This window comes from Hyaena hyaena, unplaced genomic scaffold, assembly GCF_003009895.1.
Source record: "Hyaena hyaena isolate Hyena2069 unplaced genomic scaffold, ASM300989v1 scaffold_28, whole genome shotgun sequence".
NCBI classification, from domain to species: domain Eukaryota; kingdom Metazoa; phylum Chordata; class Mammalia; order Carnivora; family Hyaenidae; genus Hyaena; species Hyaena hyaena.
In genome coordinates, this window is record NW_024080660.1 from 1,056,640 (window position 1) to 1,078,644 (window position 22,005).

The following is a 22,005-nucleotide window of genomic DNA, read 5'->3' on the forward strand; positions in this document are numbered from 1 at the left end:
AAAGAATTCCAACTTTGTGAGGTCTCCCAGAAAGGCCAGGTCAAACCAGCATCCTTCCAAAGTGGCTGAGAACACCTAGAAGTTGTTCAGGAATTATCCCAAATCCCAGAGTGGTTATAGATACCTGGAGGATGACATAGAGCTGCTTGGGGAGTACTAATGGCAATCCTAAAACAACTAACCAAAATTTAGGATGAGCCAAATATGTGTTAAAGACAGTGGAAAGGAATGCTGGAAATGAGAACTACTCCAGAAAGTCTGAACTGCCCAGATTGTCCCCTGTCATTAGTAAGCACTTAATAAAAATTTTAAAAAATTCCACTTATTGTCTATGGCCTTTTAAAATATTTTGGCCTCATAAGTTTATCTTAAAATAGGATTTGAGGTTGCAGTTTGCCTTATTGTTCTCTGAAAATTAAAAGGAGGGGGAAGTTGCTGTTCACTTCAGAAATACAGTTGTCTTTCAGCAAGAAAATTTTTGCTATATATTTGAATTTATTTAAGTATGAGTTTATAACTATGGATAGCATAGATATTTATTTGTTCTTTTAGTATATTTACTTTTTTTTAAGTGATATTTCCTTTGGTAGCCAATCTGTTGGTTTTCCTTTTTCTTGAAAAGGATTGCTATGACTAAATTAGGTCAGTGGAGAGGTGGGAAGAAGGCCAGAGCAGTTTGAATTGGTAAAAGTCCTGTTGAATATTTTACAAGATGTATGGAGTAACTTGAACCTTTACACATCTCCTGTTTTGAATAATTGACAATAAACTGCTTTTTATCAGTTTCTGTATAATGGATTTTTCTAGTCTCTAAAACCAAGAAAACCCTTGTTTTTGAAATTTCTGTTATCCATTGGAATACTGACACGTGGCTTCCTTCTTTTTGCTTCTGCTCTTGTGCTTTTTATGGTTATCATAACTGCAGCTGCCAAAAACTTCTGGCTAAATGAGAGATTAAAATACATGCAACAAAATTATTAAGGTTATTCTTCCTAATGCAGTAAGAAAAACTTAGTGGAAATGTTCTCTCTATATGGAAAGTTGGAGTTTTTCTGAGTCTTGAGATGATATTTTTTCTGATTTTTGAAGTTCTTGAAAATACTTTATATTATTTTCCAAATAGTCTTATTTTTACAGTTAATTTTATGTAGGAAAAAAAATTTTTTTAAGTAATGTCTCCATCCATTGTGGGGCTTGAACTTACAGCCCTGAGATCAAGAGTCACAGTGGCTGAGCCAGCCAGGAACCCCTATAGGATAAACTTTCTACATAAAAGTTGAATATGAATTTTAACTCCAACCCCATTTAGTTTGCTTCATTCATCAAATGTTTATTCAGGGCTGTTAGAAATTGTGCTAGGAAATACGAAGATAAACAATCACAAATTGTTAATTCATACTAACTGAAATTATGAGTTTATTTTACTTATCATTTTGAAGAAATAAAATATTTGGAATACCTCTAGATAATAAAATTAATAACATATTCTCTCTATATAAGTAGCTGCTTGCTTTAGAGACTCTGTAAAAATCTTAGTAAGAATTGCTAACTGGTCTTCCCTCCATTAATTAAATGAAATTGTTCATCTACTTAAAAGAAATGATTATGTTTTTCAAGTCTACAATACTCTTTGCTTTATTCATGTACTTACTGATAGAGTCTTTTTTCTTTGGAAAGAAACACTGCCTAATCAGACTTGGTTTACTAATGTTCAAGAATGATAATGATTGCAAATCTAGCTCTAGAATCTTTCTACATTCCTTTTGTGATACAGATTTTTTATTTTTATTTATTTTTTTAATGTTTTTTTATTTATTTTGAGAGAGAGAGAATCCCAAGCAGACTGCGCCATCAGCACAGAGCCCAATGAAAGGCTCAAACTCACGAACTGTGAGATCATGACCTGAGCCAAAATCAAAAGTCAGATGCTTAACTCACTGAGCCACCCAGGTGCCCCTAGATTTATTTTTTAATATGATAAATTATTCTAGTACTCAGAAATAAGATTCTTTGCTGCCAAAGTATACAGAATATCCTGAGTATCTGAAAAATTAATTTTTGTATTGGGAGAGAAGATAGGAGGAGAAGGTAGAGGCCTTTATCGTTAGGAACTTACGTATTTAAAAAGTACTAACATTTTAAAATATGAGAAAACTTGGAATTCCATTTTCAGAAGCTTTACTGTCACTTGTTAATTGAAAATCGTTCTGATGAATTTTCCCTTTACCTTTTGCTTTCCCTTTTTTCCCTGCTGCTTCCTCTGAAGTCTCCTTCCAAATGGTTTTGGAAACTGGTTCCAGTAAGTTTGTCCAGCTACTTCATTTTGCTCTCCAGAATTGAAATTATAGAATGGTATTGTTTATGTCTTGCTGGTATAGTCATTTCATATAATTCTGTTAGTTGCCGCTTAGAGATTGGACTTTAAGGTGTTTGATCATAATGTAAAATAAAAAGATAAAAAAACCTAGCCAAAATTTGGATTAGAAGCTTTAAAAATAGTTTAAGGTAACCATTGTTTTGCTAGTCCTATTGATATTTACAGACTGCCAGTAACTAGGTATAAAAAAATGTATGGATAAAGATTCTCATTAGTTTTAATAACTTTAGGAAAAGTGAGTATAAATGTATATGTAAATTATTTGTATTTTAAAATCTTTTTGAAAAAATCATTTCCTTTGAGCCTGAGTTGTAAGGTACACGTTTTGTGTGATGAAAAGTGACATACTCTCTGTGGTCCGACCAGTATTGGACCTAAAGTATATTCAGTTCTGATTTGACCTGAAGAGTGATTCTTTCAGGATTAAATCTGGGTGGTTAGACCACTTAGGAAATATTTTATACCGTCAGAAATAAAGATACAACTTAGAAATAAACTGTAATGTCAAAAGAGGAAAATATGATGCCCATTTTAAATGCTAAATTTCTAGTTTGTAGAAAGAATAGGGAATGTTTCCATGCAGTAACTTTATAAAGCCATATAGTAAGATAAAGTGCAAAAGACTCTATAACTTTCATGCACTGCAAATGGGAGTTGTACAGGACTTCAAGATTAAAAGTTGATTTACCTGATACATCTTCTAGGATATAAACTTCAGGAAAATGTTTTAGCATACCACTCATAAATCCTTGATAGTCTTTTCTAAACCATTGACATTTATTGCTGAAGCCTTATAAAGCTGTGTGTGTGTATGTGTGTGTGTGTGTGCGCGCGCGCGCACGCACGCGCGCCTTGTATAGAAGTGCTACTTGGCAGTGAGCGGTAGGACAAATCACACAATTCAGTTCTTTGTTTCATGACCCTGTGTGCTCAACTCAGTCCAGTTCAGATTGTAGGGTGAAAACAAGCTACTTCTAGAGGTCTGGGAAGTTTGGGAACGAGCCCAGCCAGTTTAGAGGATTTCTAAGAGGGAGACTATTTTATTTCTAGCTGGCCGGAGAAAGGGGTGTAAGGATCTGGAATTGTGGCTCACCAAATGTGAGAAGGGTAGCTTAAGGCTAGAAGATGCTACTGTTTGATTTCTTCTTTCTTTCTCTCCCCACCCCTTCACCTCTTCTCTCCTCTTTTTTCATGGTTGAATTTTAAACTGTCTACTAGCAGCAAAGTAAGGAAATTTTCTAAGGATATTAAAATCAATCCATCAAAGAATTTATATAATGCACATATGTAATTTTTTTCTGAATATTGGTGCTCTGAGTTTGGAACATAACCATTCAGTGCAGATGCCTAGTGTGCACTGATTAAAAAGAACAAGCTCCTTGAAAATCTTCAAAAGGAAAAAATGTTCCATGACTCTTGTTCTTGGGTAGCCAGTGAGAAATAGGAATAAATATTTCTTCATTAATGCATGTACTTTTTTGAGGGATATCATTTAAAGGAAATTAACTTCACCTAATAGTAAATGTTCTCTTTCAGTAAATTATTTTTCTGTTTTCATTCTCACAGAAGTATTTTACTTCATAATTATAGTTTAATTCTAAAATGTAGAGATGACCAGTTCAGATGCAGTTAGAAGAACAATTAGTTTTGATTACTTTTTTAAAAAACTTATATCAGTAAGCAATATAATCACAAATTTTCCTAAGAAAATGCTTCAGTATGCATCTTCATTAAGTCGTCAGCATTATTTTCTTGGCTTTAGAAAAGCTAGTGGCTAGTAGCAGGCCAGCCTTTAGTTATTGCCAGCTGTGTGCCCAGCAGTGTGCCTGGCACTTTACGGAGGTCACCTTACTTCATCTTCGGTGATCCTATGCAACAGGTACTATTATTATCCCCGTTTTACATATGGGGAAACTGAGAGGTGAGAATTTAAGTGATTTGTCCAAGATCACGGGGCCAGTAAGTGGCAGAAGCAGGATTTGAACCTAGGTCATCTGACTCAAGGGCTCGTTCTTGTCACTACTGAGTTGTACAGCACATCTCAGTGTTAGAAAACTGTCTTATAAAGTTGTATCTGGTCACACCAGGCAGTCTTTGGAAAACAAAAGATTTCTTCTGTTTTTCTGAGGGGGAACAGAAATCCTTACATTTGCTCTGTTTTGAACAAAACCTCATTTGGGAGGGTTTTTGCAGTTTCAGAGTTATTACACTTCATTTACATTATCTTAACATTCAGATATCAAGCCAGAAGATCTTGGTGACATTCCAGTTCCTCAAAGTGATGTTTCTTATTGCCAGATTTCCTGTAGGAATACTATTATATTCTTATACCTGCTCCCCGTCTTGAGAATTCTTACAGTTCTGCTCAAGAAGTGCTTTTGCTCTTACCATGTAAGCACTTGTGATCTAAGTGCTAGCACTAAAATCAGTGAATTTTACTATATACAAAAGAACAGAACTGACGATTTGGATACAGAGTGATAAGAATCTAGTTTGTGATGCTTTTATATTTAAATGTTTAGGCTCAGTGTCATTTCATGTAAATTGGCAATGTCATGTTATATTAAGTACTTTGAAACTGTAATGCGGTTGCTCTGTATTTTACTTTGGTAACATCTGGTATTATTTAGAAAAGAAGGATGTTGGTGAGTAGCTTTTATTTCTCTTGATTTACATTACTGATGTAATGGTGTTTTCATGTATGTTGTTTAGTACTCACTTATTTCCATCTTTTTTTTTTTTTTTTATTGTAGGCTCGTTATAGGAAGGAGCAAACATTGCTCAAGCAATTGCCTTGCATCCCATTAGTAGAAAATTTGTTGAAAGATGGTACAGATGGCTGTGCTCTAGCTGCTCTTATTCATTTTTACTGTCCTGGTGTGGTCAGATTAGAGGGTAAGTGTTCCAGTGAAATCCTGCTGGACTACAGATAGATGGTAACAGATATTAAGACAACAGTATTTAGAAAGTAATGAAGACTTTTTTAAAAAGAACTTTTTTACGTATCATCCTGAGGAAGATAGTTGAGTATGGCAGTGCTAAGACTTTTTGTGTCATGAGTACTCTGTTTGTATACGTGTGTAAACCAGATTCCACATAACTGTGCATTTGTTCTAAGCCACTAATTATAAGATGAATATGAAATGTATATTATCAAATTAACCCAAAGTCATCACCTTGCTCTCTTCCTGTTTGAAGATATTTGTTTGAAAGAAACCATGTCTTTGGCTGATAGCCTGTATAATCTGCAGCTGATTCAAGAATTTTGCCAAGAATATTTGAACCAGTGTTGCCATTTCACCCTGGAAGACATGCTGTATGCTGCTTCATCCATAAAGGTAATTTATTCTTGTGGGTTTTGTGGTGTTTTGCTCGAAGTTTTTTGAAAAAATATAACTAAACGTATATAAATGGCTTAGTAATGTGACAAATTAACTAATATCAGTCAAAAGAGCTTTTGAAAAAAGTTTTATTTTTCTGCTTATTTTATGTGTGTGTTTTTAAATACATTATTAGCTATAGGTTTCTTTTACAATGCAAAGTTTAACTTAAAGTTGTAATACAAAATTGATCTGTTGCCCTAATGTTAGCAAGACGGAGGATAAGCCAGTACGTGTTTCTGAGTCTTCGGTAGATGCTGGTGTAGCGTAGTGGGAGCATGGAGGAGGTTCTGGCCACTTTCACCACTCAACAGGACCATGGAATACGTCCGGAAGAAGGAATCTTTCAGGTCCTAGGACTTGAGACAAAACCTAGGGAAAGAAAGAAGGGAAGGAAATGTTAAAATAGCCTGGAAATGAACCTTTTAAAAAGGAATTCAATTTCATGAATTTGTCCTTTGCTTCAGAATAGCGTACACACACTGCCTGTGAGTTTTAGGCCACTGCTTACTGCTATTCTTTCAAGAACTATTTATTGAGCACCTAGTAGTAGTCTGTATGCTTGGGATAATTAAGTGGACAAAACAAAGATCTGTCCTGGTGGAACTTACTTTGTAGTAGTGATGAGAGATGTATGTCAGGCATAACTGCTTCCAAGCTGCAAGTTAAAAAGCAGCTACTTGTCCCAGAATTTCATGATGTGACACAATACCTCATTATTCCCAGCAGCCCGTAACTACAAAGTTCCTTTATGTCTTTTTACAGACCAAGTTGACCACTTCTGTTTCAGGATTTTAGGAATAAATCATCTTATGATAGATATTTTTTTTTAAGTATGGCTGAGAGGAACAGCTTTTTATCATTTCAATCAGTGTCAGCCTTAATAGAAACTGCTAATGGACCCCTCTTACCATAAGACTAGTGCCTTGGGTTTCTTTAAATTCTTATTCTCTGATATCTGTTTTTCTTTCACTCCTTTCTGGATCATCGCAGGTAGAAGACAGAGCCAATGGTAAAGGCATTTCCAAAAGAAGCCACTATTTCTATTGACAGAAAATAGTGCCCACTCCCCACTATCTGATGCATCAAAAGAAAAACGTTAATTTATTTTGATAAAAATGGAAGTTGGGGAATAACTATTTCCATATATATTTTGTTAATGGCTTTTCTTAAACTTGCCTGTTAAAAAATGTAAATACCACCTCTGTAATCACAAAGAAATCACCTCATTAAATACATGGAGACATAAGATCAAGTACATTTGTTTAAGATGTTTACCTTGTACTACCAATAAATAACAGTTAGCCCTGATATTTAAATCAACTTAGTTGGGCATGATCCAGATATAAAGACATTTTCTTACATCAGGCATATTTAAAGTAGATAACTGACAGATACACCTGTCAGAATGGCTAGAATCAAAAAGACAAGAAATGAGTGTTGGTGAGAATGTGGAGAAAAAAGAACCCTTGTGCACTGTTGGTGGGAATGCAACTTGCAGCCACAATAGAAAACCACATAGAGGTTCCTTAGACAACAGAACTACCATATGTATGATTCAGTAATTCCACTACTTGGTATTTACTCAAAGAAAATGAAAACACTAATTCAAAAAGAAATATGCACCTTATATTTATTGCAGCATTATTTACAATAGCTGAGATATGGAAGCAGCCCAAGTGTCTATTGATAGATGAATGGATAAAGATGAAGTATACATGCACACACATATTACTCAGCCATAAAAATTAATGAGATCTTGCCATTTGCAACAACATGGATAGACCCAGAGGGTATAGGGCTAAATGAAATAAAAAAGAGAAAGACAAATATCATATGGCTTCACTCATATGTGGAATTTAAGAAACAAAACAAATGAACAAAGAAAAAAAGAGACCAAAAAAAAAAACAAAAACCCAGACTCTTAGATCCAGAGAAAAAACTAGTGGTTGCCAGAGGGGAGGTAGGTGGAGGGATGGGTAAAATAAAGGGGATTAAGAAAAAAAACAACTGTCTGCAGAGGCGGCTTTGGTCACTTTCTGTATTCTTTGCTAAATTATTAGAATCAACTTTGACTTTCATTGAATATTTTAAGACTTCAAGCCTTTAAGGGATGCTTGGTCCATGATACTGGGCACCTTGTCACTTGGTTAACTGTAGTAACAAGTGTTTATGAGAATAAAGGAAATGAGCACTCTCTTCCCCTCTTGGTGGAGGTATACACTGGCATGGGCTTTTTAGGTGGCAGTGTGCCACTATCTAATCAAATCTGAAATGCACAGAAGTCATGTATGAGGACTGTGGATGGTGAATAATTAGAAACTTCTAATTCATCTTAGGAAGGCCATAATTAAAATATTTTGTTATACAGCCAAGCTGTTTAAAAGAAGGAGGTGTAGGTATTTTTACTGATTCAGAAAGCTCTCAAAGAGGTTATTAAAGTAGCAAACATTATAATAGCATGATATAATTTATATATTAAAAACAGTTTTTTCTATTTGTATGCAAATCAATGCATAGGAAAAGGTCAATTAGAAAGATAAACAGAAAACTGTTAACAGTGATTTCTTCTGAGTGTGAATAGAATTTAGGGGAGAGTAGTTAAAGCATACTTTATATTCTATGTTCTTTGTATTTTTTAGCATTGTTTACATTGTTTAAGAATGTTAATGTATAGTTGCATGACTGTCTTAAAGCTTCTAAATGAAATTAATTTGGCATAATGCCTGGAAGATGGTAATGGATTTATTGCTGTTTAATCATAAATTCAGAAAGAAATGATTTTTTTAACCTTTAGTTATGGAAAAACTATGTCTTGCTATGCTGACATCTTGTGGCCAAACATGGTATCTTCCAAAAAAAAAAAATACCGAACTATCCCCCAACTCCCTGCCAAGCTTTATTGGATATAATTGACATACAATATTGTATAAGTTTAAAGTGTGAAAAATGATTACCGCTGAAGATTAGTTAACACCTCCACCACATAACATAATTACCATTGTTTTTTTGTGGTGATCTACTCTTTCAGCAACTACTGATTATACAATATAGTATCATTAACTATAATCATTAGATTCTCAGTTATTCACTTAAGAGTTGGAAGTGTTTACCTCTTGGCCAAAATTTCCCCATTTCCCCAACCCCATCATCCCTGGTAAATACCACTCTACTTGTTTCTAGGAGTTCAGCTTTTTTAGATTCTACATATAAGTGAAATCATATAGAATTTGCCTTTCTTTGTCTAACTTATTTTACTTAACACAATGCCCTCAAGATACATCAGTGTTGTTGCAGATGGCAGGATTTCCTTCTTTCTCATGGCTGAGTAATATTCCATTGTATATATGCATCACATCTTCTCTACCCATTGATCTCTTGACAAACATTTAGGCTGTTTCCATAGATATATATGTATCTTGGCTGTGATAAATAATGCTGCAGTGAATACAGGAATGCAGATTTGTCCTTAAGATCCTGTTTTCCATTTCTTCAGATAAATACTCAAAAGTGGAATTGCCAGATCGATATGATAGTTCTATTTTTAATTTTTTGAGGGATTGCCACACTGCTTTCCACAGTGGCTGTACCAGTTTACATTCCCACCAACAATGGACAAGGGTCCCCTTTCCTCCGCATCTTTGCCAACACTTATTATTCTTTTTGATGATAGCCATTCTAACAGGTGTGAAGTAATTACTTCCTTATAGCTTTGGTTTGCATTTCTCCCATGCTTAGTGATTTCAAACACCGAAGTCCTTAAAATATTAATTTCTTATCAATTGACAATTTAGTTGAACACTTAAATAGTGTTTTTCCAAAAGATATAGACAGCTTTCAGTTAACTATACTAGTATAGTGGAATCTAGGACCAATACTTTAAATATAATTTTATACTTTGGCTTTAGAAAATACCCTGTGGAGATAGGTGTAAAGAAAAACTATAAATCACAGTGATCATACTCCCAGAGATACTACTGCCTGTCAACAATTTGGTAGTTTGCCAGGTGATCTTTTTTGTTATACATTTATTCATTCATTTATACATTCATTAACTGTTGGCCATCTATTATGTACCAGGCACTGGTTCTGTTTGTTTTGAGAGAGGGGGAGAGTGTGTGCATGATCAGGGGAAGGACAGCGAGAGAATCCCGAGAGGACTCCATGCCAAGAGCAAAGCCTGATGTGGGGCTCCATCTCACAACCATGAGATCATGACCTGAGCCAAAATCAAGAATCATAAGCTTAACTAGCTGAGCCCCCACGGACTCCTCAGGAACGTGAGCTTTGTCCTTCTAGGCTTTATAGTCTGATAGAGAACATGAGGAACCCTGGAGAATGTGGTATGAGATGAAGCTGGAGAAATTAAAAAGGGACCCAATCAAGTACCCTTTTAAAGCCCATAACCAGTTTCCCCAGAGTAGTGGAAGGAGAGGAAGGGGTGTTATATTTTGAAAACTTTGTTTGGCTTAACAAGGAAAAAGCTATTGTGTTCTAAACAAGAGATGGAAACAGTTTGAAGCAGAGTAATTATGATGAACACGGAGAGAAATGAGTGGATTCCACAACTATTTAGGATGCAAAATTTGCAGGCTTTGGTGATAAAGTGGATATGTGGAGGGAGAAGGAAGGAGGCATCAAGGATGACTCCTAGATTTCTGGCTTGCATACTGGGATAGTGATGCCATTCAGTGAGATAAGACTGGAATAAGGTTAGATTTGTGGGGGAAATCACTAGTACAGTTCTGGACATTTGAGGTGGCTTTGAGATATCCAAGAGAAAATGCTCCATAGACTCGTAGACCACTGCATATGTAACTACAGTCAGGAGTCCTTTGGCAGCTGATGGGCATGGATGGTAATTCTCAGAGAGGGGAGACATCAGGAGTATCAGATGCTGCTGAGAGGTCAAGTAAGATGAAGACTGAAAAATCTGTGTGATTTAGCAGCATATGTAAATCATTGGTCACTTGAGCAAATGCGGTTTTGGAGGAATGGTGCACCTGAATGCCATACTGGAGTGGATTAGGGATCAGGAAGGATGAAAGGAGATTGTTAGCACAGGCCTACCCTAGAGGAGTGTGTGAAGAGGTAAGAAGGTGGGAGTAAGGAAAAACCGGAGTTACAGAGAGAAGATTTTCTTTTGTTTTTCATGTGGGAGATTTGAGCATGTTTAAAAGCCAAGTAGGAAGGATTCAGTTGAGGGGAAGAATATATAGGAGAAAGAAATATAATTAAAATGTAAAGTTCTGAGAAGGTAAGTGGGATAGGATCCAACACACAGCCTTAAGGATTGTGAGCATTCTTACTTCCTTTCTAAAAAAAAAAAAAAACAAACAAAAAAAAACAAATTTTAATTACTGCTTAAAATAGTATATATTGTGTATGTTTGAATATTCTGGGAATTTATAGTTCAAAGCAAATGCTGAAAGTAGGAAACTTTCCAAATTCCCACATTCAGCCACCTACCTGACAAATCCACTTAATGTCTAATGAACATCTAAAAGCTATTCAGAATTCCTACCACCACCTATTTATCCCAATCTTTCCCATTCCATTAAATGGTACTGTAAGTTACTGAAGACAAAAACCTGAGTCATCCTTGATTCTTCTCTTTCCCTCACTTCCTACACACACAGTATCCTTCTGGAACTATCAGGTAAGAGATGAATATTTGAAAGTCACCATCTTAAATATGAGAAAACAGAGAGTGGATGAACTCTACATGAGAGTACATAGAACCCTGAGGATTATTCATAATAGGTAGGAGGAAGGCAAGGCATTGGAAAACACTGACATTTCCAATGATAATTTTGAAAACTGAAATTTAATATGAAATAAGATCTTACTCATTTAATTAATATTAATCAATAGTAACAATTTTATTAGATGCCAAATACCCACAATTTAAAGGCATATTATTTTAAGTTATAAAAATAGATTTTGTATAGTGCTGTATTTTAAAGTTACCAGATGCCTACAATTAAACAATTTTTCATGTGTATAGCTTTTATGATATATACATCTTAAAATATAAGCTTGTAGTAGAAATGTACTTTTGAGGACCCTCTTAGTCTTTTCTTGTATTTCTTATCATTTTAAGTTATTTTAAAAGTTATTCACATTTTCAAATATAAATCATAAAAGGCAAATGACCTTATTAATACCTTTTCAGAGTTAGGTAGATAAATTATAGAAATGTTTCTGTACATTTCAAAATTAATGATCCATAACCATCTAGAATCATTTTGTTATTTAGTGCCTGTTACTGAGTTTTAGTATCATCAAGCACATAGATACCAGATTAAGTTTTGGAGAAATACCTACGGATCTGGAAAGAGCCACTCTTTGGTGTCAAAGGCTGTTTGTTTATTTATCTTTTTAACATTTATTTATTTTTGGAGAGGCAGAGAGGGAGACACAGAATCTAAAGCAGGCTCCAGGCTCCGAACTGTCAGCACAGAGCCCGACGCGGGTCTCAAACCCACGAACCGTGAGATCATGACCTGAACTGAAGCCAGACGCTCAACCGACTGAGCCACCCAGGCGCCCCTGTTTAAGTTTTTTGTACTGACTTTAGATGAAGAGTGTCTTCTATATTAAAGTTCTACACATAAATGGGATTGCCATTCTGGAAATGTAGAGAAAAGCAGCAAAGAGGTTTTGAATAGCTGTTATAAATATTACCTAGAAGTGCTAATTCTCTATGCCAGATTTAATAGCCTACAGTAGATATACTCCAGTGATGAATGAATGAATGAGATTTAAACCTCTGTTTTAATAGATAAAACAGAAGAAAACTGTATTTATCATTACTTTCTTGGTCAAGTTTTGCCTAATTTTTCTTCTGATTTTCTTAACTCTCTTATACAGAGTAATTACTTGGTGTTCATGGCAGAACTCTTCTGGTGGTTTGAAGTTGTGAAGCCATCGTTCGTTCAGCCTCGTGTTGTTCGTCCACAAGGAGGTAGTGAGTGTTCTGTGAGCAAACAAAATGGAAAGTTATGTAACCTCACCTGGTCATTCTGTTTGAGGGAGTCCCATTACTGTTGCAGAACAGGGGATGAGACATGGGATGCAGGAGAGAACGGCTCTGGATCTGAAGCCTTCTGTTGTGGAACTTTTAGCTTCAGCTGTTTGTCTCCTTTGTTCTTGCTGCATCTTTATCCCCATCTCTAGCTTTTATTCCCCATTAGATTCTGAGTTTTTAATATTGTTACCCAGAATCCACTTAAATGATGGCTTGGCTTTAATCTAGAATTTGAATTTACCATTAAACCCTAAAAAGGATTATATATATATTATGTAAAGCCTGGTATGTTTTGTGATTATAGTACCATGATCTATTGATTACACATAATAAGGAAACTGATATGAAATAAGGTGTTTACTATAAAGATACCTGGAATAAAGAGTAAAAAAAATCTTTCATTTTTCTAAAACAAACAAATTTTCTATTGGCTTCCATTAGGAGACCAGAGGTTTATTTCTGTTGGGGAAAAAGGATCCTAAATTATAAGTTTGGTTCCACTAAGGAATTTTCCTTCAGGGGCTCCTGGCTGGCTCAGTCAGTTGAATATCTGACTTCAGCTCAGGTCATGATCTCACAGTTCATGAGTTTGAGCCCCCTGTCAAGCTTTCTGCTAACAGCTCAGAGCCTAGAGCCTGCTTTACAGTCTGTGTCTCCCTCTTTCTCCCTGCCCTTACCCTGCTTGTGCTCTGTTTTGTCTCAAAAATAAATAAAAAACAAACAGAAAGAATTTTCTTCCAGCATAACTATGGGACCAGTTCTTTCTGCTTCCAGTGGGTGTCCTGCCAGACACAAAATGTGATTGTTGTGTGTCCCAGCTACCTTGCAGCTTTCCTAGGCTCCACATTTTGGTATTTTTCTCACCATTACCTTTTTTTCCTCCCCTATCTCCTCCCTTCCAAAAAAATTAAAAGAAAGAGATCAGGAAGGAGGAAAAAATATGTAGTCCAAGGAGAGGCATGTAACTCTAGTGAGTAGAATGAGCTTGGTTCCAGCTTTCCATCTCAGGGAGAACTCTGTGAAATACCCAATAAAAAGAGTATTTCATCTGTTCCGTATCTAAGCTGCTTAAGGAGGACTCTGAATATTGAGCCATCATGTATCAAAGAACACCTACAAATAAGCTGAGATCCTTCCCTAAGGCCATGAAGTGAAGTCAGGTATCTTTAGTAATTTAGTCAAGATGTCATAACCAATATTTGTACAACTTTTTACAATTAATATAGAATTTCCACAGACATTGCTTTCTGTGATTTTTTTTAAAATGTTTTATTTTTGAGAAAGACAGTGAGCACAAGCAGGGAAGGGACAGAGACACAGGGAGACAGAGAATCCAAAGCAGGCTCCAGGATTTAAGCTGTTGCCTCAGAGCCTGACACGGGGCTCGAACTCATGAAACGTGAGATCATGACCTGAGCCGAAGTTGGTGCTCAGCCAGCTGAGCCACCCATGCAGGGCCCCCTGCTTTCTGGGATTTTTATCTGTGAAGCCCACTATTACATTTCAAAGGCAAAAAGTAAATAGAGTCTTCCCCAGAGTTATTTACAAAACTGGAAACTCAACCAATGGGTTTATATTGACCAGTGAAATTCTCTCTTAATTGATCACTAAAATACCAGCTATTTCATAAAGGAACAAAAATGACTGTATGTAACTGAGATTCTGTGAAAGCTTTAGTGAAATGAGACATTCAGATTTATTTTTAAATATCTGTGTTTAATGTTAGGCCTCTTCCCCACCCACCCCCCACCACTTGGCCTTAATCAAGTGAATTTTTTTAAGCCAGAACACTTTAAGGGTTTTAAATTTTACCTTTGAAAATTATTTAAGAAGAAAATTTTAACTAAAGGAAGATTGAGATTAACTCTTGAAATAATGTTGGAAACACGCTAAGTACATAATTTTGAGGCTGTTATCTTTCATTGCAGCTGAACCTGCAGACGATATGCCTTCAGTTCCCATCCTGAATGCTGCCAAAGCAAACCTCATGGATGGTTCCTGTAGCTCTGACTTCACTTCAAGGTAGATTCCAGGATGACTTCATCCTCACTGTTTCCATTCTACCTGCTAATGAAATAAAAATAACATTTTGTTAGTTTTTAAACTTTCAGTTGCACTTTGAACTAAATAAGTTTCAATTAATTTACTGTGTTATAGCCTGTTTTAACTTAAATGTAATTGAAATTTACACAGAAATGAGTGTTTCATAAATAGGCTTTTAAGAAGCACACTTAAAAGTGGGAGAATACACTCTGAGGTTCAAATAACCAGCTCAAAACCAAACTTTTGCTATAGAACTTGTTTATAATTGAGAACTGCTTAACTCTAGGCAACTTTTAGTCCTCAGTGGAAAATTTTAAAATTCTATTTGTATTTAAAAATTTTTTAATGTTTTTTAAAAATCTTTTGACATTAATTTTCTCTATTTTGTTTGCTGGTTACTATAGCTAATCAAAGATCACAATAAAATGTTTATTGTAATACTAAATCTTGATATGTAATGCTTTGGTTCTTAATATCAGGAACTGAACTGAAAGCAAAGTAAACATTTACTATCAGGATAATCCTGACTTCTGACCCATACATGTTTAAAAATGTTTTTCAGCAGATCCTATAAGTAGCTTTTTATGTGTATTTATTAGAATGTAACATTTATATTGACTTTGGACTCCCTAATTTATCTGATTTTTTTAAAGTTTTAAATCTATGTATTTTATGGTGTTTTAGAAATTCAAGCAGATCCATTAAAAATACATTTTAAACATGATGAATAAGACACTGAAAGTACTTTCTTTATGAATTCTTGGCTTAATGTAAAAACATGGGCTTGTACTGAGCTGTCACCCACTCCTCAACATTTAAACTCCCTCAAGGGAGTGCTAATAAGTGTGAAACTGGAACCTCAACAGAAGACCGAACCCTCTGAATACCCTCCTCCCCTTTGTAGGGCTACGTGCCTCTGACTGGCTAATGTCTGCAAAGTATTTCCTACAAATTAAGCAACCCTTTTACTGCTTACCCCCTGATTTACTACTATGAATTGTCTTACCACTTCCATTAAGTTTTCTATTCTGTAGCTATCTATGCCTGGGATTTTCCACAAAGAGGTTAAGTTAGGATATTGCTGATCTAGGAGCTTCTCTACATTTTCCCCCCCACTGTGGGAAACTTTTTTCTACCACGTGTTAATTTCCTCAGTGTTTTCCTGGGTTGGTTACATAGTGACATTTCCTTTCTTTGAAAATTTAGAAGGCATCTGATATTCTAGGTTATAACTCTTGTATTATTAAATCTTTAAAATCTCTATGGGGCGCCTGGGGGCTCAGTTGGTTGAGCATCCGACTTCAGCTTAGGTCATGATCTCATGGTTCATGGGTTTGAACCCCACGTCAGGCTTTGATGCGAGTCTGCTTGGTATTCTCTTTCTCTAATCCACCTCCCTTGCTGCCCCTCCCCTGCGCTCTCTCAAAAAAACCCCACACATTAAAAGTAAATAAAATGTCTGAAACTTTCCACTTCAAGGCTAGATTACCCCGTAATTACTATTTCTAGGAAACTGAGTTGGACACTCTTCACATTTCTGACACTGGAAAATGTCTTAAGGCCCTCTGGAAGACTCCTCTCTTTTCTGTTTCTCAGATAAGCTGAGTGGCTGCCCTTACTCATTTTTCCTGCAGACGGAAGTCTAAATTCTTTTCCTTGAAGACATACTGTGTAGCTGTCAGTCTAGGATCCTAGTAATCCTCTGGCTTCCGTTAAGTCTCCATGTGGTCCACTGGTGTTGTCCCGTTGTAGAATTTTTCAGGAAGGAGGGGCACCTGGGTGGCTCAGTTGTTTAAGCGTCCAACTCCTTTTTTTTTTTTTGCTTTTTATTTATTTTTCAAACAGTTGATTGTCAAGTTGGTTTCCACATAACACCCAGTGCTCATCCCCACAAGTGCCCTCCTCCATGCCCCTCCCCCCTCCCCCCCCCCACATCCATCAGTCCTCAGTGTGTTCTCAGCATTCAAGAGTCTCATTGCCTCTCTCCCTCTCCCCCACTGTTTCCCTCCTTCTTCTCCCCCACGGTCCTCCATTAAGTTCCTCCTAATCCTCCTATACATGCAAACATATGATATATGTCCTTCTCTGCCTGACTTATTTCACTCAGCATAACACCCTCAAGGTCCATCCAAGATGCTACACATGGCCAGATTTCATTCTTTCTCATTGCCATGTAGTATTCCATCATACGGATAAACCACATCTTCTTGATCCATTCGTCCATTGATGGACACTTAGGCTCTTTCCATGTTTTGGCTATTGTTGAGAGTGCTGCTGTGAACATTGGGGAACATGTGCTCCTATGTATCAGCATTCCTATATCCCTTGGGTAAATTCCTAGTAGTGTTAAGCGTCCAACTCTTGATTTCAACTCAAGTCATGATCCCAGGGTCATAGGATAAAGCTCCCGTGTTGGGCTCCAGGCTCAGCATGGAGCCTGCTTAAGATTCTCTCTTTCTCTCTGCCCCTCTCCCCTGCCTGCATGCTCGCTCAACTCCCTTAAATAATACATAAATAGCTTTTCAGGAAAGAGTCGAAAGTTTCTACTCTTTCTGAGAATAATGCAGTTATATGTACAAATGTGACTGCCTCTAAATAATGAGGTTATGAGGGGGATAAAAACAAAGGAAGAAGACTGGAAAAGCAGAAGTCATTTGTAGCAGCTACTCCACACACTTGACTACTAACCTGCTCAGCAGTTACACCAGATCAAAATTCTCTATCCAGATGTGCAAGTGAGACAAGTAATAGGAATTTAAGACACTTTGACCATTATTTGGAGAAGAGTGAATATATTTTAATTACTAACTTGTATATATTCAGGATTAGCATCCCATCATAGATGTAAGGGAGAGTAGAAACTGGGGCAGTGATTGTAGAGGGAGGGGTAACAAACAAACATGACAGGCAGCAGTTGAATATTCCCTGATAGACCTAACAAATGATTACAGACAAAACTAAGAGAAAATGTGGTACGCAGTTTAGGGGAAAGAGGCACAGGGAAGCAGAGAAACATCTGCCTTGGAGAGAATGCCAGTTCTTCAGGTGGTGTTGCCTTTAGAAGGGCTCACTGATTCACTGTTGTTTACTTTTGAATTTTTTGGTTGACTAGTGCATCTTCTCAGTTTACAATAGCCAAAAGATAATGGGATTTGAGGGATCTACAGAAGTCACTACAGACAGCCTGTTCCCCAATTTATTCTCAACTGATTGGAGGTGCGAATGCTTCACTTCTTCAATTGACCACATGATAGGCTATGACAGACTGGAAACGTGGAGAAAATCTAAATTGGAGCCAAATGTCATTATTAATTTGAGAACTAGACTACTTAATCCCCTGAGTTAATTCAAATAGGGTGGAATTAAATAAGAAGAAATAACAGGAAAGCTTCACATTTTTATAGGCATTGAAGTCTTCAAGGTGCAGCTCACAGTATTCGTTTTGATATGATTGTTAGAAATGAACAGACGCAGGTCTGTGAGCAGGGAGGGTGCCAGGATCTTTTACAAGGGTTTATTATACATGTAGTTTCTAGAGATTTAAATTTGACCAAAGTAGTTCAAACTGATGACTTTCATTTAACTTCATTTCTCAGTTTTTCTGTTTGTAAATTGAAAATAATATGCCATATCTTATCTCACAAGGACACTGAGGTGTGTATGAAAATACTTCAGGCTCTTTGACTAAAAGAGATAAAATACAGATACATATATGTACAGCTATTTTTCATTTAAATAATATTTTTTTATTTAGGATGAAGTGTAAGAGATGATGTTTCTAATTTCAGCCATTTTATGCAAAGTTTATATAGAAGAACTAAAACATGTTGAAATGTTTTTAATTTATTTTACATTGCAGTGGGGAAGGAGCTGCATTTACACACTCTCATCATTTGCCTTCTAGACATTCACACCCCCAAGCTCATTCTTCAGCCTCAGGTAATAGTTTTGAAAAAGCCTCGGTTAACTGGGAAATGATTGAGAATAAATGTAAATAAAAATATCCAGTCTTTTTTTTTTTTTTGAAAAGTGTTATATACACACTAATAGGTTGATCTGTTTCTCTGTACTTTTCTTAATAAAACGACCTCTATTTCACTAATACTTTTTAGTGCTATTAATCTGCAGATATTTGAAATCTGTTAAGTTGCTATAAGTTAAAAATTTTTACATACTTTCAATGACTTTTTCTATTTTGCATTTGAAGGAGGAATTAGAAGGTCTTCATCTATGTCCTACGTTGATGGTTTCATAGGGACATGGCCCAAAGAGAAAAGGTAAACAAAAGGAATTATTTTTAGTATATTCACATTATCAATAAATGCAGTTTACTGAATTGCTATATTGTGTACCTGCAACTAATATAACATTGTCAACTATACTTTGGTAATTAAAAAAAAGAGAAAGAAATGCTAATTCTATTTTGTTGATAACCAAGTTGCAGTAAAGTTTTAATTAATACCTAACTCTGAAAAGGACAGTATAGCAAATGGAGCTCAATTTGTTAAAGGTAGCCTGGGAGCCCTGGGCTTACTTTGAGGACAGTAGGATTATGAGAAATGAGAACAGAAAGGAAATTAATTTCAAGTAATTATTAAAGGATTATCAAATCATTTCTGGGAGTGTTTATAAGGATTTTCTCTTTTAAATGTTTTTTAGATCATCAGTGCATGGAGTTTCATTTGATATTTCTTTTGATAAAGAAAATACTGTACACAGATCCACTCCAAATCGAGGAATCACTCGTTCTATTAGTAATGAAGGACTTACTCTGAACAATAATCGTCTATCTAAAAATATTAGGAAAAATTTGTCCTTCAAGCCAGTAAATGGAGAAGAGGAAGCAGAAAGCATTGAAGAAGAACTTAATATAGACTCTCACAGTGACCTCAGATCTTACATGCCCCGTAATACAAATGAACTTAATTCTAATGAGAATATTCATTACAAGCTTCCAAACGGAGCTTTACAAAATAGAGTACTTCTAGATGAGTTTGGCAATCCGATTGAGACACCAAGCATTGAAGAAGCATTACAAATAATTCATGATACTGAAAAATCTCCCCATACATCTCAGCCAGACCAGATTGCTAATGGCTTCTTTCTTCATAACCAGGAAATGAGTATCCTAAATTCAAACATCAAGCTAAATCAGTCTAGTCCTGATAACATAACTGATACAAAAGGTGCCTTGAGTCCCATAACTGATAATACTGAGGTAGACACTGGAATTCATGTTCCTTCAGAAGACATCCCTGAAACTATGGATGAAGATTCTTCTTTGAGAGATTATACTGTAAGCTTAGACTCTGACATGGATGACGCATCTAAATTTCTTCAGGATTATGATATTCGAACCTGCAACCCCAGAGAAGCTCTGAGTCCTTGTCCGAGTACCGTAAGTACCAAGTCTCAGCCAGGTAGCAGTGCTTCTTCTAGTTCTGGCGTTAAAATGACCAGCTTTGCTGAACAGAAATTCAGGAAACTGAATCATACTGATGGAAAAAGTAGCGGAAGCAGTTCTCAGAAAACTACACCAGAGGGCTCTGAACTTAACATCCCTCACGTGGTTGCTTGGGGACAAATTCCAGAAGAAACAGGCCTTGCACAAGGACGGGACACTACCCAGCTGTTGGCCTCTGAAATGGTGCATCTCAGGATGAAACTTGAAGAAAAGAGACGTGCTATAGAAGCCCAGAAGAAGAAAATGGAGGCTGCTTTTACTAAACAGAGGCAGAAAATGGGAAGGACGGCATTTCTTACTGTCGTGAAAAAGAAAGGGGAAGGGATTTCCCCTCTTCGAGAGGAAGCAGCCGGTGCAGAAGATGAGAAAGTATATACTGATCGAGCAAAAGAAAAGGATCTGCAAAAGGCTAATGGACAGAGGAGTAAGTCTCTGGCAGATATAAAAGAAAGCATGGAGAATCCTCAAGCAAAATGGCTAAAGTCTCCAACCACACCCGTTGATCCAGAGAAGCAGTGGAACCTGGCAAGCCCCTCGGAGGAAACTTTAAATGAAGGCGAGATCTTAGAATATACGAAGTCCATTGAAAAGTTAAATTCCTCTCTGCATTTTCTCCAACAAGAAATGCAGCGCTTGTCCCTTCAGCAGGAGATGTTGATGCAGATGAGGGAGCAGCAGTCCTGGGTGATTTCACCTCCTCAGCCCTCTCCACAAAAACAGATTCGAGATTTTAAACCTTCCAGGCAGGCAGGCCTGTCATCAACCATTGCACCCTTTTCGTCAGACTCCCCCCGTCCTACCCATCCATCTCCACAGTCTTCCAACAGGAAGAGCACATCTTTTTCTGTTAAGAATCAAAGGACTCCTAGGCCAAATGAATTAAAAATAACACCTTTGAATCGAACACTGACACCCCCTCGGTCTGTGGATAGTCTCCCTCGGTTACGGAGGTTTTCACCAAGTCAAGTTCCTATTCAGACTAGGTCATTTGTGTGTTTTGGGGATGATGGAGAACCTCAGTTAAAGGAATCTAAACCTAAGGAAGAAGTTAAAAAGGAGGAATTAGAACCCAGAGGGACCATGGGAGAACATGTACATAACCCGGAAGAAAAGAAGATCAAGCCTCTTGAGTCCACAGTTTCTGAAGTCCTGTCGCAGCCTATCACAGAGACTGTACGCCTGACACCAAATGAGGACCAGCTGAACCAACCCTCAGAGCCTCCTCCTAAACCTGTTTTCCCACCTGCTGCTCCTAAAAATGTTAATCTGATTGAAGTTTCCCTCTCAGATCTGAAACCTCCTGAAAAGGCTGATGTATCTGTTGAAAAGTATGATGGAGAAAGTGATAAGGAACAATTTGATGATGACCAGAAAGTATGCTGTGGATTCTTTTTTAAGGTAATACTGATCTTCCTAGTTTTAGGCATAGCCGTGAGATGAATGTAGCTTTTGTTGTCATCCCTTTTGCTGCCATTAACCCTGAAATAAACTTTGGGGCTCCCCTTGGTGGACCCTAGTAACATTAAAGCACAGTGAACAGGCCTCCTCTCACCACAACCACCAGACAGGTTTAGATACACGCTGGTCTTGCTCCTCTGCCTCTCTCGCTCACTTTCACAAAAGCTTTTTAAAAAACGTTAAACTATTTGGATTTCTTCAAAGAGTTTTTCAACTGCCAGTTTGTGAAAAGTGCATAACCTTGCATTGTATG

At 36.7% G+C, this 22,005-nt stretch overlaps 1 protein-coding gene and 1 long non-coding RNA gene across 5 annotated transcripts in view; one reads left to right on the forward strand and one right to left on the reverse strand.

Annotated features, from left to right (window-relative positions):
• The window catches only part of CAMSAP2 (calmodulin regulated spectrin associated protein family member 2), a 116,529-nt gene that overhangs the window by 83,857 nt on the left and 10,667 nt on the right, over positions 1 to 22,005 (forward strand). For 2 of the 4 annotated variants that reach the window (XM_039227511.1, XM_039227508.1), the window contains exons 5-12: positions 2,267 to 2,299; positions 5,131 to 5,272; positions 5,576 to 5,715; positions 12,631 to 12,724; positions 14,716 to 14,809; positions 18,690 to 18,769; positions 19,038 to 19,107; positions 19,490 to 21,692. In XM_039227511.1, the coding sequence (XP_039083442.1) occupies positions 2,267 to 2,299; positions 5,131 to 5,272; positions 5,576 to 5,715; positions 12,631 to 12,724; positions 14,716 to 14,809; positions 18,690 to 18,769; positions 19,038 to 19,107; positions 19,490 to 21,692 (2,856 nt within the window). The remainder of the gene's footprint in view (positions 1 to 2,266; positions 2,300 to 5,130; positions 5,273 to 5,575; positions 5,716 to 12,630; positions 12,725 to 14,715; positions 14,810 to 18,689; positions 18,770 to 19,037; positions 19,108 to 19,489; positions 21,693 to 22,005) is intronic. The other 2 variants (XM_039227509.1, XM_039227510.1) reach the window with 1 other exon arrangement.
• LOC120228883 overlaps positions 5,861 to 22,005 on the reverse strand; it is a 35,457-nt gene continuing 19,312 nt past the window's right edge. Inside the window, exons 3-5 of the long non-coding RNA XR_005527618.1 lie at positions 14,772 to 14,854; positions 12,640 to 12,736; positions 5,861 to 6,129 (exon numbers count right to left, since the gene is read on the reverse strand). This is a non-coding gene — a long non-coding RNA (uncharacterized LOC120228883). The remainder of the gene's footprint in view (positions 6,130 to 12,639; positions 12,737 to 14,771; positions 14,855 to 22,005) is intronic.